We start from the raw sequence: 17547 nt of genomic DNA, 5'->3' as shown, positions 1-17547 counted from the left end.
TTTTCAGTTTACCATTTTGAAAGATGCCATAGAGGAGGGTGGGCCCTCAAATGTTGTACAGGTGATCACTGATTTTGCACGTGTGCAAATTAGCTACTTTGATGATGGAGGGTGCTTACAAGCACATCTTTTGGACCCCATGTTATGTTCATGAATTGAACAATGCATTGAAAGACATAGGAAAAGAGATTAGGTGAAGCAAGTGGTAGTAGAAGCTATAGAAATTCAAATGTTCATTTGGAACCACCACACCTCACTTGCTCTCTTTAGCTCATTTTCAAAAGAGTTCCTCGAACCAATTGAGACAAGGTATGCCACTTACTTCATTTTGTTTCAATATAAGAAAACACTAAAAAATTAAAGTTTTGAAACTTCAAACATTTGTATCCCAATTACATTGAGCCTTATATTGCTTTTATTGAATATAGGTATGCTACTTCATCTTGTTGGAGAGAAGGCTTGAGGAGCATGAGCCTCTACAATCGATGATGGTGAATTCAGAGTGGACTAGATCGCCTAATTCAAGCTCCACTAAAAGAAAATCCATCAAACAAAAGATCCTTGATGACAATTGGTGGTCCACTGTGAGGTAAGACATTGCTGATTTTATTATTAAATTACTGATTTTATTAAAAATTAATTATTAGATTGCTGATTTTCATATTAAATTTTTTATTTTAATATTTAAATTTTATTGTTCATGATTTCAAGTGTCGAAGTTTCTAACAAGTCAATTAACTTGTCAATTAATTCTTTTGAACTTATTGTTTGCATTTTGCAGATATTTTTGCTCTTTCATCTCACCTATTGTAGATGTTATTAGATATATTGATACAAACTCTCATATTCTTGGAGAGATATATGAAACATTTGCAATATGCTTGGGAAGATAAAGCAAACAACTTCCCAAGCAAACAATTATGGCTAAGGATCCTACTTTGGGTTAAATGAGCAACATATTAGGCCCATTATGATGTGGAGGTGGAACACAATGAAGACCCCATTTCATATGGTAGACTATGCTCTAAATCCCAAATGGCATGCACCAAGGGATGGAAGGGTGCCTACATTGGATGACCAAGAGGTTTTAGATGGGTTCACACGAGCCATTGATAAAATGTATCCATAGGAGCAGGCTTCAATACTTCACATACAATTCCTTGAATTTGCAAATCTTCATGGTCCGACATTGAGTAAACCACAAGCGAGGTTGGATAGAGCTATATTAGCTCAAACTGACCCTATTGGATGGTGGACATCACACGAGAGGGATACACCACAATTGAATATTGTTGTCACTTGTTTCCTTGCACAAGTTGCCAATTCCCTTACTACAGAAAGGAATTGGTCCACATATGGCTTTATCCACTCCATCAAGAGGAATAGACTTACATCTAGAAGAGCAGAGAAGCTAGTTATCATGCATAGTGCTCTCCAACATCAAGATCGTCAAACTCCAGAGTATCGACAAACTCTAGCTTTACAATGCGATGTTGATCCCGAAGATGTGGCCCAAGTTGATGAGGAGGAGGCACCAGGGGGATTGATAGGGATTTTCTTGGGTGAGGTGGACCATGACAGTGTCAATGACTCAAAGGACTCTAATTTTGATGCAGTGTTGGAAGATGCAGACTAGGGGTAGCAGTGTACTTTGATTTTTTCTATTTTAAATTTCATATCATAATAGAAAATGAAACTCTATGGCAGCAGTGAAGCCTTTGGGCATTTTGTTACAACTTGTATGTTATTATTTAATATCACATGCATATTGACAATGAATTCTGAATGCATATTGTATTGACAATATTCCAATGAATTCTGATTCGTGATCACAAAAGTTATATGTTAAGGTTCTATAATGTATATATGCATGCTTTATCCATGTTTTCATATGAAAATTTCAAATTTCCCAATAGATTTTAAATTTTCACTATATTTTATATAGCCATCCCCCTTGTCATCCCCTTTGTCATCATCCCCTAGCTGTCCCCAAAGTTGGCTTGAAAAATCAGTGACTTGGGAACACATCCCCCAATTTATAGATTTTCCATTGTATCTAAGCTACAAGGACAAAATGAAAGTACAACATTTTAAAAAAAATACAGAAGCCTCTGGATTAAGTTCAGCCTATCAATCAAGCTCATGCTCAACCTCAGCCTTAGGATTGGCACTATTTACAAGCCAACGTCCAAGTGGAGCTAGAGACCCTACTTGGAAATCAAGTACCATCATACAAGCATTACTTATCATGATGCCAAGCCCTGTCCCAACAACACAAAAGATATCAAATGAGAGTTAACAAGGGCAACCATAGCAGCAGCCATAGCTAGTGGTCATGGTCCTCAAATGCAAGCAAAAACAGATATAGATATGACATATAAAGGCATGCACAGTGGGCTCTCTTCATGTTCCATGCATACAAAGCACATCAGCATCCACTTCATCTGCTTCAAGTAGAGTGCCAGTGTCTAAATGCACACCACCTAGTTTCTTTGTGCCCAAAAAACGCACCTAGAGTACAACTATCATTGGAAGCTACAAGGTGGAATAGGGAGGTGCATCAACAAGTAAATAAGGCATGTGCCGATTTTTGGTACTTCAACAACATTCCCTTCAATGTGGCAAGAAATCCTTATTGAGAAAATTTGGTAACTGCATTGACAGTAGCAAGAAAAGGCTACAAGACACCTTCTTGGAAAGACTTAAGTGGGAGGTTGCTCATGAATGCAACTAAAGAGGCAAAGTTATTAGTGGAAGAAAAAAAGAAGCAATGGCACAAGTATGGCTACATTATTCTTTCAAATGGATGGACCAATGGAAAGAATCACACCAATATCAACTTTTTGGTAGTTTCCAATGGTGAGGTAAATTTTTTGAAATTTGTGGATGTCTCTAACAAAGTTAAAAAATGTAGATACATTGAGTTCAATGTTGGAGGAAGTTGTCATGGATGTGGGCATCCAAAATGTAGTTCAAATCATAATTGACAATGCAGCAACATGCATCATGGCTAGAAGATTGCTTAGAGGCATGACTCGCCATTTTCGACCCCTTGCACAAAACATTGCCTTGACCTTCTTTTGGAGGGCATAGGAAAATTTGATTGGGTGAGACCAATTGCGAATGATGCAAGAAGCAAAACAAAAGTTATTTACAATCTGTAATGTCCCATTTTTGTGAATGCCCTATTTTTTGCCCTAAATCACAATTTCCAAGTAAAACGAGAAATGGAATAGGGTTACTGATATCATTTACCCGATTGATCCTGCAAATATGTTAGAAAATCATTTGAAACATAATTCATAAAATAAACCCTCTTATTAGGAACATTAATTTAGATCATGAATTTCCCAACTAGGTTAGAAACAATAACTATATCATAAGATATATCTAATTTATCAGAAAGTTCAACCGTAGAGAAACTAGGATAAGGTGGCTTGATAGGGTGCCCAAGAGATCCTCTACCATAGGCCCAATAGTAGATATATCATCCCTCTTGGCCTCATGCAGCCCATTGCCATCCATATGAGATAGTGTACCTAGTGAGGTGTCCTATAACCATTTCCCCTCCATCATGCCATCCTACTCCATTCCTTATGATTGGACTCCTTATCCTATTGATCAACCATGATAGAGGGTTGAGATGCATTGCAATAGGGTGTCCGGAGAATCATTCCCTCCTAAGCCCAGGGTCATAGCACTCCTTGCATCCCCTTGGCCTCATGGGACCACTAGTCAACCACCATGAGGTGGCATACTTAGAAGAGTACCTCATCTCTGTTTCCCCTCCTTGTAATCCCTTAGTATCCCTATCATAGCTGATTCAGAAGTGAGCAGTCATAATTAATAATCATCATGCCATGTATATCACAAGAATTCCATACCAAATTATAATTAAAATATCAAACTGCTGTATGCTTGAACCTGTTATTAATAACAGATCTAATTCTCTTTGATCTGCTCTTTTTAGAAAGATCTTGAATGAATAAATAATATAAATGTCCTTCCAAAAACACTTATTTGTACCCCCTTGACATGCCTTTTCATTGAGCAGTTATGCTCTTTAAACTACGCCGGCCAGCATATATAATATTTAATTTTTAATTTGCACTTCACCAAAAGGGGCGCCAAAAACAAAGGAGGCTCAATATTATATTTTTATTTAAATTCACTTAGCCTTCAATTTTGACCACCCAAACAGCCTAGGTCGGCCACCATAACAAGTTATTTTTATTTATTAAATTTCTCCTTCAATTTTGGGCACTTGAACTAGAAGGTTGGCCCTAGCATCATGTATATTTATATTGCTTTGCAGAACAAAGTGAGGTCAGCCCAAGTTTCTGGTTTAATTTAGTAATTGCTCCTCATAATTGATCATTCCAAATCTTAATTACCTTTATCCTGGTCGGCCCCTTGCATTATTTAATCACTCATGCTCATAAATCTGTGACTAGGTTTAGAACTGCTGCGTCTAGGGTTTAGGACTGTTGTGATTAGGGTTCTAATACTGCTGCGACCAGGGGGCATGACACAATCACCCTTGGATTCTTAATTTGATGAGAGATCAAACCAAAGGGAAAGAATTGGTGTGATCATGTGTCACAGGGTTTGCAATGATTTTCCTAATGTCGCAAAGCATTATTAGTTTGTTGACTTCATTGAAGTAAAGTTTCAGAGTCAAGCATGGCTAGACTCATCATATTCAAAGAAGCCTAGAACAGAGAGGGTTGCAAAGATACTCTTTGATAATGTTTGTGAGTCAAGCATGGCTAGACTCATCATATTCAAAGAAGCCTAGAGGAGAGAGGGTTGCAAAGGTACTCTTTGATAATCCTTTTGCACAAAGAACTATGGAGACAATGAAGGTAGCCTCAAAAATTCGATTTTAAATTCAAATAGAATATTTTTCTTTTTAAATTTTAATCTCATTATAAATTTGTACTCTTTAATCTTTTTGTAATTGTAAATTGTAGGCATTAGAACCCTAGGTGGATAAATGAAGAACTTAGCTAGGATGAAGGCAAGTGTGGAAATTAAAACAAAAATTCGCCCAAGTTTTGGAGGAAAAAAAAAACAATTAAAGCAAAGGGGAATTCGCCTAAGTGTTGATGACAAGGTAAATAAAGCAAAAGACTAAACACAAGAAGAATTTGCCTAAAGGAAAGAGGGGAAAATGTGGTTAACTTGAGTTGGAATAGAACTAGAAAAGCAAAAAGGATAAATCAAAAGGAATTCGCCTAGTCCTGGAAAAGTTTGAAAAGTTTTGGCAAAGGGTTGAAGAAAAAAGAAAAAGGAATTAAAGCAAGAAATCACCCAAGTGTTCGATGAGAGTGTTGAAGGTATAAATGATTAAAACAAAAAAAGATACAAGTCAAGGAGAAATTTGTCCAAGTCTTGGAAGGGAAAGAGTTTGAGAGAATTTGGCTAAGTGTTGAAAAAGTTCAAAATTTCAAATTTCCATGACATCTTCCGGGAGAATTTCAAAGCCAATTTCCATGCTTGAGGTCAAAGTTGGAGTGATTTAATAGGGAATTTTCGAAACTTGCAAAAACAGCTTTCACTGCAAATCGTCTTTCTTTTTATGCTTTTTAGGGGCAAATGCTTCAATTTCCAAAATTTTCAAAATTAAAATTAAGCTTTGAAAATTTCTCCAAACTTTGCACTCTAGGTTGGGACAAACATCTAACCCCCTTATTGTTTTAACTTGGAAAATTTTCATGATTTTCAAGTGGTAGATGTCAACTCAAGAAGGAATTTCTAGAAAGATGCAGATAAAGTTCAATAACAAAGGAACTGGTTGGAATGATGATTTTGCAATGCATGGAAGGACAACATTCACACTTCAAGGTGGAATCCAAGGATGAAAGGAACAAAGAAGGACTTAAACTCCATCAAGACATTCAAGAAGATTAAGTCATACAAGGATGACAGGCTCTACATCAACCTTGGATTTCTTTTGGAAATCCAAAATCAAAAGATTCCACAGTAAGGAGCAGTAAGTTCAAGACACAATGAAAATGAAGAAAATGTTCTAATCATCTTGAATTTCCCTTGGAAATCCAAGTGTGAGGGTCAATACAAGGAGGTAATCTTGGTTGAGGAACGTTGCAACATGAAGTCAAGTGCTCCACCCGAGAATCCAAGTCCAAGGCAAGGAATTTCATAATCAAGGAAGGAAGATAGTTTCAGAAAAGTTAATCAGAGTTAGAAACTTGATCATTCGAAATGATGCAATTGGAACAATGATCGAGTCTCAAGAGATATTGCCTAAGGTATCAACACTTCTTCAGAATCAAATCTGCAAAGCAAGTTGAGGTGGCATCCCAATCATCAATCACCCAATCCAAGGGTTCCAAGTCAGGCATGTCTAGGTGTAATGAACCAAACTCAACAAGTGGAAGATATTAAATAGCTCCTATTTTCTCATTGGTTATCCAAAGTATTGTAATTTTCTCATTGGCCAAAAGGAGTTTTTTTTTGCAATTAACCCTAATTAGGGTTTTATTTGTTAATTAAAATATAATTAAATATTCTAATGGCTGTTGATCTTGGATCAATATGGGTCATTGCTTTGTAATAGAGTGCCTATATAAACCCTCCTCTCATTTGTAAAGGGAGAGATTTTTGAGAAATTGTTGTAGTGATACTTCTTAAGTGCTAAGACATAATTCATTGTTCAATTGTTGGTGAATTTTGTCTACTTTTGCAAGTTAGCATGGTTTCTTGGCTCTCAATGGAATAGATTTCATTTCAAGTTGATAGATTGAATGAAGGATTTGATAGAATTGCTTAATGTGGAATGGATGTGTTCATACTTTTGATAATTGGATGATTTTCAATTATTATGCAAAGGTAACCTGAACCAGTAAATGAAAACTTAACTTCTATTGCTTTATTCATTGTTCAAGATGTTGGTGAATATGAGTGATATGAAAATCTTTTGATTTCCTTAGAAGATTGCATAGTTCTAGTGTAGTTGTTGAATTTGGCGAAGCAAGAATTGGTTTTGAATTCCACTTTTGCAATTTTCGTCTCCAGAGTTCATAGGATTAGATTAAGATTAGAAGTAGCTTCCTAAACCCTCATCCTTCTTCCTTTTTTTCCAAGTCTTAGTAGAAGTAGGATTGCAATAGAACTCATCACAAAATCCAAAAAAAAGAAGAAAGTTACAAGTATCGGCAATCAACAAAATCCTTAAATTGATTCACTCCTCAAACAATTGTGTAAGTCCCCCTTGAGATTACCAGCAAATCACAACAAACCAACTGAGACTATCCGTATGAATCTGGAAACTTGGAGTCATCTTTGTGATCACACAGTCTATCTATTTAGCACATAGAAGATTTTGATCAAGAGAGAATAGGATATCTCTAGGTATTTTATTTTGAGTTGTGCGTGCATAAAAAATATACCAACAGAATCTCAACATGTCCCCAAGTTTTCACTCGATTAGGGGAGAGGAAGATGTAAAATGTTGTATTTTGTAATATGTAATTTATGAATTATGATGATGATTTTCAAAGGCAATCATCATAAATTCATAATAGTTGTCAACTATCTATTGTATTAGGATTTTGCATGATGATGCAATTTTGTACTCAATTTTTATTCAGATCAATTATATTTTTTTTACACATTTATGGACTCATTAGATACATTTTAATCATTGAATTTTCCAAAAAAAAATGTGTTTCTGAAGAAAATTAACATTTTTTTGAATTAATGAATTGCATATTTTAAGTCTCTTGGGTTTTTAGAGAGTCGGGGTTTGCCAACTATGCATATATGACATCAAAAATGTATGTTAGCGTCTTGCAAATACAACTTGCAAAGCTTATGTTAAAATCTAATTAGATAAAAGGAATGTCATCATGGCCTAGTGGTATAGTTCAATGTCTTATCTGCAAGTAAAGCTCTTCGAGGAACTACAGGAAAAACTCAAATTGCATAGTTTTGTGACATAGTGCTGGAGCCCTACCTCGGTAGAGAAATATTATATAGTTTTAAAATCCTCAGCTGGTGAGATTTGCCACTTTGTGAGCCACTTATTGCTATAGGATGGTAATAGCCTTAACGAGCGCCAATCTTAGGAGAAAGGCTCATCCAAAAGGTGGTTGTCATATCTCTTACCATAGTATTGGTATTCACAATTTTGTTCTCCCACCAGCTGATGTGTAACATACCTCGAGGCTATAGGCCTGCTTAGGATTAATCTGAACCAATTAAATTAGTTTTTTTCTAAAATCAAATTTTATTTTGTTATCATTCTCTATAATGTGTAACATTCAATGTCATGGTTTTCAAATACATATGGAAACTAGGGTATGATCTTCAATTTCAGAGTGCAAAGTCATTCACAGAACTATTTATGAAAGAGCCATCCAACTAGAACCAAGGACCTAGAGATATGCAATAATGAACAAAGATTTAAAAATATCTTTTTTAAGGGGAAAATAGATTCTAATGTGCCAGCTTATGAGTGAAAAATAGAACAGAACTAATGTATAAAATAACCAAAATTGGTCCAAGGAGACTAAAGAGACCCCATTAAGTTAGTCTTAGTGTTTAGCAACGTTCACAACTGCAGTAAGAATTAGAAAACTACACTATCAAAACTTAGCAGAAGTGGGTAGGAAAGTTGCAAATACATAGGAGGAAAGAAGACAATTCAACATAAAACAATATGATGGCAAACTACTTTTAAGAATAAGACATTTAAATGCTTGCATACCAGATATGATCAATGCTAATTATATCAGCAGCAACATTACCCAATTTCATTTTGGAATCAAACTATCCACCATGAGATTTGAACTTGCAAACAAATATAAAAGCAATGCTCCTAAGTCCTAACCACTTGTGCTGAGCAGAGCTTGTACAAATTTGCTAGTATGTAAAATCATGTATTTTAAACAACAATCTCACTTGTGCTCGATGAAAGGAAACAGTTGTAAGGACAACTATCCTTCAAAACACACAGAAAGGGCACTTTCCAGGGTCAACCAATTACCATGGAGTAAAGCCAAATCATGATCAACATGGGCCAGTTGAATCAAAGCATTAAAAAGGAAACATCGGATATCAAACAAATTGCTACAAAATCACAATGAGAGAAACCTTAGTAAACAAACCTGATTTCTTTCAACAGCTTCCAGCAATGCATCTTTTTCCTTGTAAGAAGGAAGGCTTCTTCGGAATTCTAGCATCTCCTGGCCTTCAGGCGTTTCCTGTAAAACAAGATCAATAAATTCATCTTTTTAGCATCATACTCTTCCATGTTCCAGGTTATGCTACAATAATATCCAAAAATACTGTGTATCAAACTTAGTGGGTACTACATTTTTTATTTAAAACTAAACATAAAATCCAAAAATACTGTATGTCAAACTCAGTATATGGTATCATTTTCTATGTAAAACCCAGCATTATTAGCACATTCAAAACAAAACTACTAGCTCTGAGCTGATAGACTGGGCTCAAAAAAATAGCTTATATGCCTACTTTGCCATAAAATAATATGTGCAATGATAAGTCAAAGCGTAATTTAGGCAATAGAGCTACTGAACAAGCTATTGCAAAACTTAGTCACGTGTTCTTTTCTCACTCCATTGCAGGAGTCTTTGAAAAGGATTGTAATATGTGCAATGCTAAATCAAAGCACAATTTAGGCAAGACAACTAATGAACAGGTATTGAAAGAGTCAGTCACAAGTTCTCTTCTCACTTCATTGCAGAGGCCATAGAAAAGATTGTACCACCTTCATAATCAAAGGAGCATAGAAATAAAAAGGAAGAAAATAAGCAGAAACCAATAACTGGTTAAGAAGAAGAATTTTCATGATTTGTTTTGGAATGCAAAAAGAAAACATTCCACAGACCTGTGATTTTTGACAAACTTACAAGCAACTACCTTAAAATCCAATTTTCAAATTACATATATTTGATTTTCAAGTAAAATGAGACTGAAACCTGCCAGGCTCGCTGTTTATTCCGAATTTCAATACTCCTGTGCCTAAGAATGCTTTCATGGACAGTCTTTCTAGGCATTTTAAATGCATCTTGCTCCAAAAGCCCATCTTCATTACAAATCAGGCTGTCCTTTGTCCTGCCTTTATGAGCATCAGGAAACAGGTATGGATTGTTCTGTTTTCTAACAAGATGTTGTCGAAGAAGATTCTCAACTCGTTTTTGCAGTCCAAGAGGAATGACAACCTGGAATAAAAGGGTGAAGATCTCTGAAAACATTCAGACATAAAATAGAAATGATTTTTTTTCAACTTCCTTTAATCAATCAAAGTTGATAAAGTGTATTTTTAAGGTTGAAAAACTGAAACCTCCCGCTGTGGACGCATTTCGTCTAAATCCGGTCTGTAGTTGGGCAATGGGACCTTGCTCACCACCACAAGTTTTGTATATTGCTGGCTGAAATAAAGACTTCAATTTAAATGTTTCTCATCCATCTCAAATAGAAAAAAAAAAAAAGTAAATACATAAATTTGTCAATATGTATAAGTGAATGGTTTTGATTTGCTACATGTATAAACCCATTCTAGTGGCAATTGCTGCTATTTGCTCATAGTCCCGTCTGTCTTTTTTATCCTTTGAGACTATTTCCTGCTCTTCCTTGTTGCGAATAAGCATGCTAAGCTTCCATTTCCATTCATCAATATTGGCAGCAGAGGAAGAAACCTATTACCAAAATTACACGTTAAGATAGAATTATAAAGCTCAACATGTAAGATGTCAATAAAGGAAAAAAGTTGTGTTTCAATTAAACCACCATAACCAAGAGACGCACATACAACACACAACATAGAAAGAAAAATCAAAATGTCTAAAATGGTAAATTTCAGAGTATCTATCCAACACAGATGAACATTAATTGAATACCTGAGTCCTAATAATTACTATGGAATTGTATTTATGTCTTAGAGTGCGTTAATGCTTAAAACTTATAAGTCAATCAGTCATGTAATAGTGCTTCAATGCTTATATTTAAGGTGTGTGGATCTAATCCACATGGACTATACCTCAGACATCAGTGATTTAGCAACTATTTTTTTTTACTATGTTCTACCGAGTTTCTAGGATTGTGGAGGTGAGGGCTGTTTCTAGGACAGCTTTTCTAGAAGGCCATATTTTAAGGAATTGAAAAAATATTAAAAATTTAAAATATTCATATGATAAGGTATTCACCATATCCATTAAACAATCATACCATGAAAAATTAGAGCTAAATTGAGAATTCACATGAATTGACATACAATTTAACAACATTTCAATGTCTGATCATTTGAGTTTTCATTATAAATGTACACACACAACAAAAAGTAAAGGCCAAAAAACTAAAACTGAAAAATGACAAAATGTAAACAATTATATCTGCTACTACCATGCCTCTACCTCATCTTCACCTAAGGGTAAATGAAAATTAGATTTTGAATCTGAGTAACTACCAATATAAGGAACTACCTTGTCCAATCGTACCACAACCAATCCCCCCTGTGCCTCCTCAAGATCAAGATCCCATCATGCAATTGTAATGTCCCCAATTGGGACTTACTCTAATTTGCCCTAGAATTCCCAAATAGGGTGTGGATTACATTTAGGAATGTAAATTGACAACTTTGTATCTTAAATTAGAGCCACAATATTTGATAAGTAATAGTATATAAACTGCAGTTTAATGTATTTTATTCTGAGTCTGCAAACTCTGGTTTGATTGAATGCTTCTGATTCTCTTTCTTCACTGCCTCTCTCAATGGCCAAAGTGATGCATATATATCCCTTCAATATGAATGGGAGGTTATGTCTCTCCCAGTGGTCATCATCCTTGCAAAGGTGGTGACTCTTTGTAACTAATTAAGTTGCTGTTGTTATTGCACCTGACCCCACATTATTGCTGCATAAGGATCGCTGTATGTAGGTTTTTGGAATAATGATAATCACTGCTCTGTGATAATTTAATGTGTCTTTAGTATATTCCTTCTTGTTTCTGAATTGTCCTATGCATCAGCTATATATATGCTTTTGTTTAGGGCTGGGTTTGAGTCAGCCCTTAAATATTTTATCTCAAGGCTAGGTCGGCCCTAATTTAGACTTCTATAATGTTTGTTTTGTCAAAACCCTAGGTCGGCTCTTACAATCAATTTACCTTATTATATTCTTTTTTGTCTTGTCTTTTCTTCCTTAGGGTCAGCCCCATGAATTTATTCGCCTATATTTGATTATATAAAGTAGCGACTAGGGTTTTTGAATTCTGCAACTAGGGTTTATGACAGAGCATGACAGCAATCGAAATCTATACATATTGAAGCAACAAAGCACTATGCACCACCACCAACTTCTCCACTCATTGGGAGGTAAGCATATTCCTCTTGAATAAATGAATGAAGTTGTATATGGACTAATTCCTCTCTGCAATCAAGAAATTGGCAGCCTATAAATGGAAGCAAATGTCAAGCATCCCCAACTCTAGTGCATCCTTCCCATGCCCTACTCACTATGCAATGAGTTTGATTTGACCTAATGCAGCCCTATCTAACTTTTCCTATAGTTTGTTAAATGTTGGAACCTAAAGATTGACAAACAAAAGCCACTCCATTCAAAGTGAAGTTGACTCCTTATCATTATACATTCTTCAAATAACCTTCATGAGCCTTTCTTTCACCTTTTCATCATCAAAAAGAGACACTCTCCCAAGCCTTGTTGCATACTATTTGGAAATTAGAGCATAGATTGTCATATGGCATGAGATATTCATAGTGTTCTACATCCGTGTCACAATGGGCCTAGTATGCTCCTTATATAATCTCAAATCAAGGTCCCTACAATGAATAGCTTTGTTCAGCTACTAAAACATGTTATCGAATATCTCATAAATCTCTCCAAGTCTCCTATATCAGCATATCTAACAACCTACACAATAGATAAGATCAAACAGAAAATGTATTTACAAACCAAATTTAAAAAAACAAAATAAGACTCAAATGACAAAGACTGAATTATTACAAAAAATGAAGACAGTCTACAAGTTACAAACACTAATAAATTGATAACTTGATATTAAATAATATAATAAAAAATTATTTCACTAAAGACCACCAATCATCAAGGATCTTTTGCTTCACAATATTTCCTTCAACTATGTTCATCTCTACCCATTTACCCCACTCTAGATTAACCATTATTAAATATAGAGGCTCATAAACCTCAAGCATCCTCTCTAGCAAAATAAAGTACAAGGCATATCTAGTTTAAACATATTTGAGGAATCCCTTCTACAAGAATCATGAAGAGAGCAACTCGAGTGCAACAGTTTCAAATGAGCATCTATATATCTCACTTCTACCATCATTTTTTGTTGAACACACCACAGGACTAGGAGAGGGGGTGGATCAGTCCGGACCTCAAAAGTACTTAATTTCTGATCTTCAAACTTTTAACCACAAGCAGATAATTAAGCAGAAATGAATCATGAAAGCATAAAGCACAACAAAAACATGAACACCAGATTTACGTGAAAAACCCAAGTAGGGAAAAACCACAATGAGAATCAGACTCACAATATAAATATAATCTGTTACAATGTTGCCTCTGGAACCCATTGCTCCTGAGAGGACTTGCAAAACTAAGATGCACAACCTTAGGCCAAGATACAAATCACTTGCAAAGCTCAAACACACTGTTTCAGGGCAAGATACAAAAAGATGCCAAGAGACTCACTTTCTTCCGACAAAGAAAGGAATAGCTGAATTAAATTGAACAAGATATCCTAATCATGAAGTCGTCCTTGACCCAAGGTGTCCAGTGATCAATATCATGGTAAACGCATCTAACTTCAAACACAATCTTTGAACACCGTCACATTGAAGATATCATTTATGGCTTTTCACAATAGTCTTTCGCACATCTCCATACTAAATCTGCTTGCGAATCACCCACACATACTTCACATCTATTCACTCATATCCACACCCTCATTCATGCATCCACACTCCTATATATACAAGCTAATCATCGAAACCCTTAACTACGTTGGCCACAGATAGAATAAGCAATATTACATAAATTTGGCCACCCGAACCTAAAAAAATATTCCGGTCCACTCTAGGAGATAAAGAGGACCCAAAAGCATCACAATACATTCTTTACAAATGATTCCAATGGATTGCACACGATAACACATCCTCCAAGGTCGGAAACAAATGAAACATGCAGATAAGCATTAAAGCACATTAGCTAGTCGACCAAAACACAAATCTCCAAAGCAAATTGCACAATGTGGATCTACACACGCCACGGTGTGACCCAAAACATTAACCATACTCATCCTCCAAAGCAAACCTGGACCAAAAGAATATGATCCAAGTAGGATACAATATCACAGTCAGTCGAAAACCATGCTAGCTAACAATACCAAACTTAGTATATCATAACTCCACTACCCCAATCAAATTATCGCCTGAAAGCTGAACTTGAACATTGCACAAATCACATGAACAAATCCTCCAAACCGCAACACTTGAACCCATATATCTAGAAGCCATCAGGCATTCTTCGGACCTGTCCTAACAGATAGCTTTACTGTTATTAATGGCACCAATCAACTCTGTCAATAGAGTAGTAGAGTACCTGCAAATCTGATAGTGCAATATACACAGAAATAGACATTATATTCAAAGCCATAGCACATAATCTTCACATACCGAAGGAATGCAAGGCATTCTTCCATTGGGCCATTAAATATTGTTTACTACATATTGAAACTTCTACTGTACCATCCTTCTAGAAATACATCAACATTTCCACAAAACCATTCAACAATGTCAAAACACATAAATACTCTTTCCTGCATATTGGAACTTCCACTACACCATCCTTCAAAATCAACAACACAAGCATCAATGTCAAGACACATAAATAATCTTTCCTACACATTGGGACTTCCACTACATCATTCTTACTTCAACATCTTCACCAAACAAATAAACAATATAGGATAGATTGACATCCATAACAACACAAGATAGGTTGACATCAATGACAACAAAGCACAACAACTCAAGTTTCTAACACTTTTCTCACCCAATCTATCTTCCCTATGTCTTTCAATGCACAACCACAACATAAGGTTTAAAAACTAAACTTGTAAGCACCCTCCACCATCATGCTAGCTAACTTACACACACATATCCTAAATCAGTGACCACCTATACAACATTTTAGGCCCCAACCTCCTCCCTGGCCTCCATCAAATTTTGAAAATGGAAGTTTGCACCCTTGCATGTCCCTAAACAAACAATAACTCTAATAAACTATGATTCAACTGCAAATGCTACTAATTGATGAGTGGTCAATGTCCAATATTGGACCACCCACACATGATAACAAAGCAACCTATCCTTAGCCAATTGTGCCTCATCCATGCACTTCTCTAAGAAAATAAAAGTCAATTGCAAATGTGACTATGATATTGATGAGTGGTCAATATCTAATAGTGGACCATCCACTCATGATAATAAACTGCCCATCCTCAGCCAAGTGTGTCCCATTTCCTCCATCACCAAATTCACTTTAGAATACTCTTTATCAAGGAGGTCGGTGTGTAGTTTAAGTTCACTTGAAGCGAACAAGGACTCAACAAAAATTGCATCTTTAAACATTTGTTTGTAACAGGGAGAACATGCCCCATGAAATAGAATGTCATGAACAAAGGAAATTTTGGCAATAAAAATATTAAAATAATATCATATCTATTCTATAATGGTCATCTTAGTTGTCGACTTAGTTGGCTTTTTCAGTTCGTTTAGTGTAACTATTGCTTCTTTTATTAGAAGGCGTATTTAGCTTTTTAGCTTTATTTAGCGTTTTAAGCTTTTTAGCTTCATGTTGAAGCTTCAGTTTAACGGTTCATTTTTTTAAGAACACCGTCTTGTAATTCCTTTATATACATTGTATATTCATAAATATAATTATTCAATTATTTTTCATGGTATTAGAGCGGGTCGATGGGCTTTTTTAGAATTTGACGATTTTTTTAATAAAAATTCGAAAGCTTCTACCTGGAATTAATATCCACAAAAAAAAATTTGTTCGATTTTTTTTATGAAAAAAATTCAAGGGCTTTTTTTGGGTAGTCTAAAGAATGGTGAAGTTTTTTTTGAGCTTGGATTTTTCGTGGGTTCATGCATAAGCATTCATGTGTGAAGGGTTTGTCTATTGGTTTGTGTTTTTTTCCTAGTCAACAATATTTTGTTAATTTTTCACCAAAAAAAAAAAAATTGCAAGTTTATTTCGCATTTTTTATTCTTCTGCAAACTGCGTCGATTTTCTCAGTGCTCGCAATTTTTCCGCGACCTATGATTATTATTTTCGCAGCAGCACAAGTTTTTTTTGGCGGCGCAAATTTTCGAGGGCGGATTTGTTTTTCGCGCCTAAGAAAAGCGTGAGGATTTCAGCTCTATGTTTGGATTTCTCTGTGCGATCTGGTTTGTCTTCTAGTTTGAGCCACGTGACTGTATTCTTCTTTTGGCACCTGACATATTTTTCGCGTGGTCTCCATGTTTTCCGACAAAATTTTTTGGGTCACGATTTTGTGGCTCGAGCCGCCACCAGGGTTTGTGATGTTGGCTCAAGTTTTCTAGGAGGTTTTCTGCACATTTTTTTGTGGTGCATGTTTTTGCTTGTGTAGAAAAAATTTTCGGGTTTTTATGTTTTTTCCCTTAAAAAGAAATTTTATTTTTGGGTTTTGATAATTTATTATTTATGGGTTTTCACAATTTTCTCCAAAAAAATTATTTGTGGGTTTTACAATTTTTTTGTGGGTTTCACAATTTTCCTCGATTGTGGCCAACCTTTACATAGACCACTTTGAAAACTTCACTCTCCACTCTTTCCCTCTTAAACCCAAGTGATGGAAGCGTTATGTTGACGACACCAATGTTTGTTGGCCCAATGGTCGTGAAAAATTGGAAGAGTTCCATTCTCATTTGAACAACATTGCCAAATGTATTTCCTTCACAAAAGAGATTGAAACCAATGGCGAGCTTCCTTTTTTGGACATCCTTCTCACCAAAAAACCTGATGGTTCTTTGGCTCGTCGTGTTTACCGCAAAGCCACCCATACCGATTCTTATCTTCATTCTTCCTCTCATCACCACCCTAGCCAAAAAGCGGGTGTTCTCAAGACTTTGGCGTCTCGTGCATTTCTTATTTGTGATGCTGAAAACATTGACCAAGAGATCACTCACCTTGTCAATGTTTTCACACTAAACGGTTACAAGAGGAAGCACATCTTTAGGGCCATTAAGCAAGCCAAATCTTGGAGCACTCCCATTTCCAATCCTTCCCCTCCTCCTTCTCCTCCCTTTTCTTGTGCTTCTCTTCCATTTGTGGAAGGCCTCTCCAACAAACTTGCCAAGATTCTCAAAAAAAGAGGCCTTTGTTGCTCTTTCAAACCCTTCAAAACCCTTAGGCATCACATCCCTCCTTCCAAAGACCCCAAAGTCCTCTTTCTCAGCTCAGGTGTCTATAAAGTTGCTTGTTC

The 17547-nt window shown here is 35.8% G+C and overlaps 1 protein-coding gene across 1 annotated transcript in view; it reads right to left on the bottom strand.

Annotated features, from left to right (window-relative positions):
- The window catches only part of LOC131050974 (DExH-box ATP-dependent RNA helicase DExH3), a 70521-nt gene that overhangs the window by 27518 nt on the left and 25456 nt on the right, over window positions 1–17547 (bottom strand). The window contains exons 2-5 of the mRNA XM_057985296.2: window positions 10534–10688; window positions 10334–10421; window positions 9969–10211; window positions 9132–9227 (exon numbers count right to left, since the gene is read on the bottom strand). Of these exons, the coding sequence (XP_057841279.2) occupies window positions 9132–9227; window positions 9969–10211; window positions 10334–10421; window positions 10534–10688 (582 nt within the window). The remainder of the gene's footprint in view (window positions 1–9131; window positions 9228–9968; window positions 10212–10333; window positions 10422–10533; window positions 10689–17547) is intronic.

The sequence above is a fragment of the Cryptomeria japonica genome, chromosome 6 (genome assembly GCF_030272615.1).
Source record: "Cryptomeria japonica chromosome 6, Sugi_1.0, whole genome shotgun sequence".
NCBI lineage: Eukaryota > Viridiplantae > Streptophyta > Pinopsida > Cupressales > Cupressaceae > Cryptomeria > Cryptomeria japonica.
The sequence above is the reverse complement of the archived record's forward strand: the minus strand, read 5'-3'. Positions and strand labels throughout refer to the sequence as shown.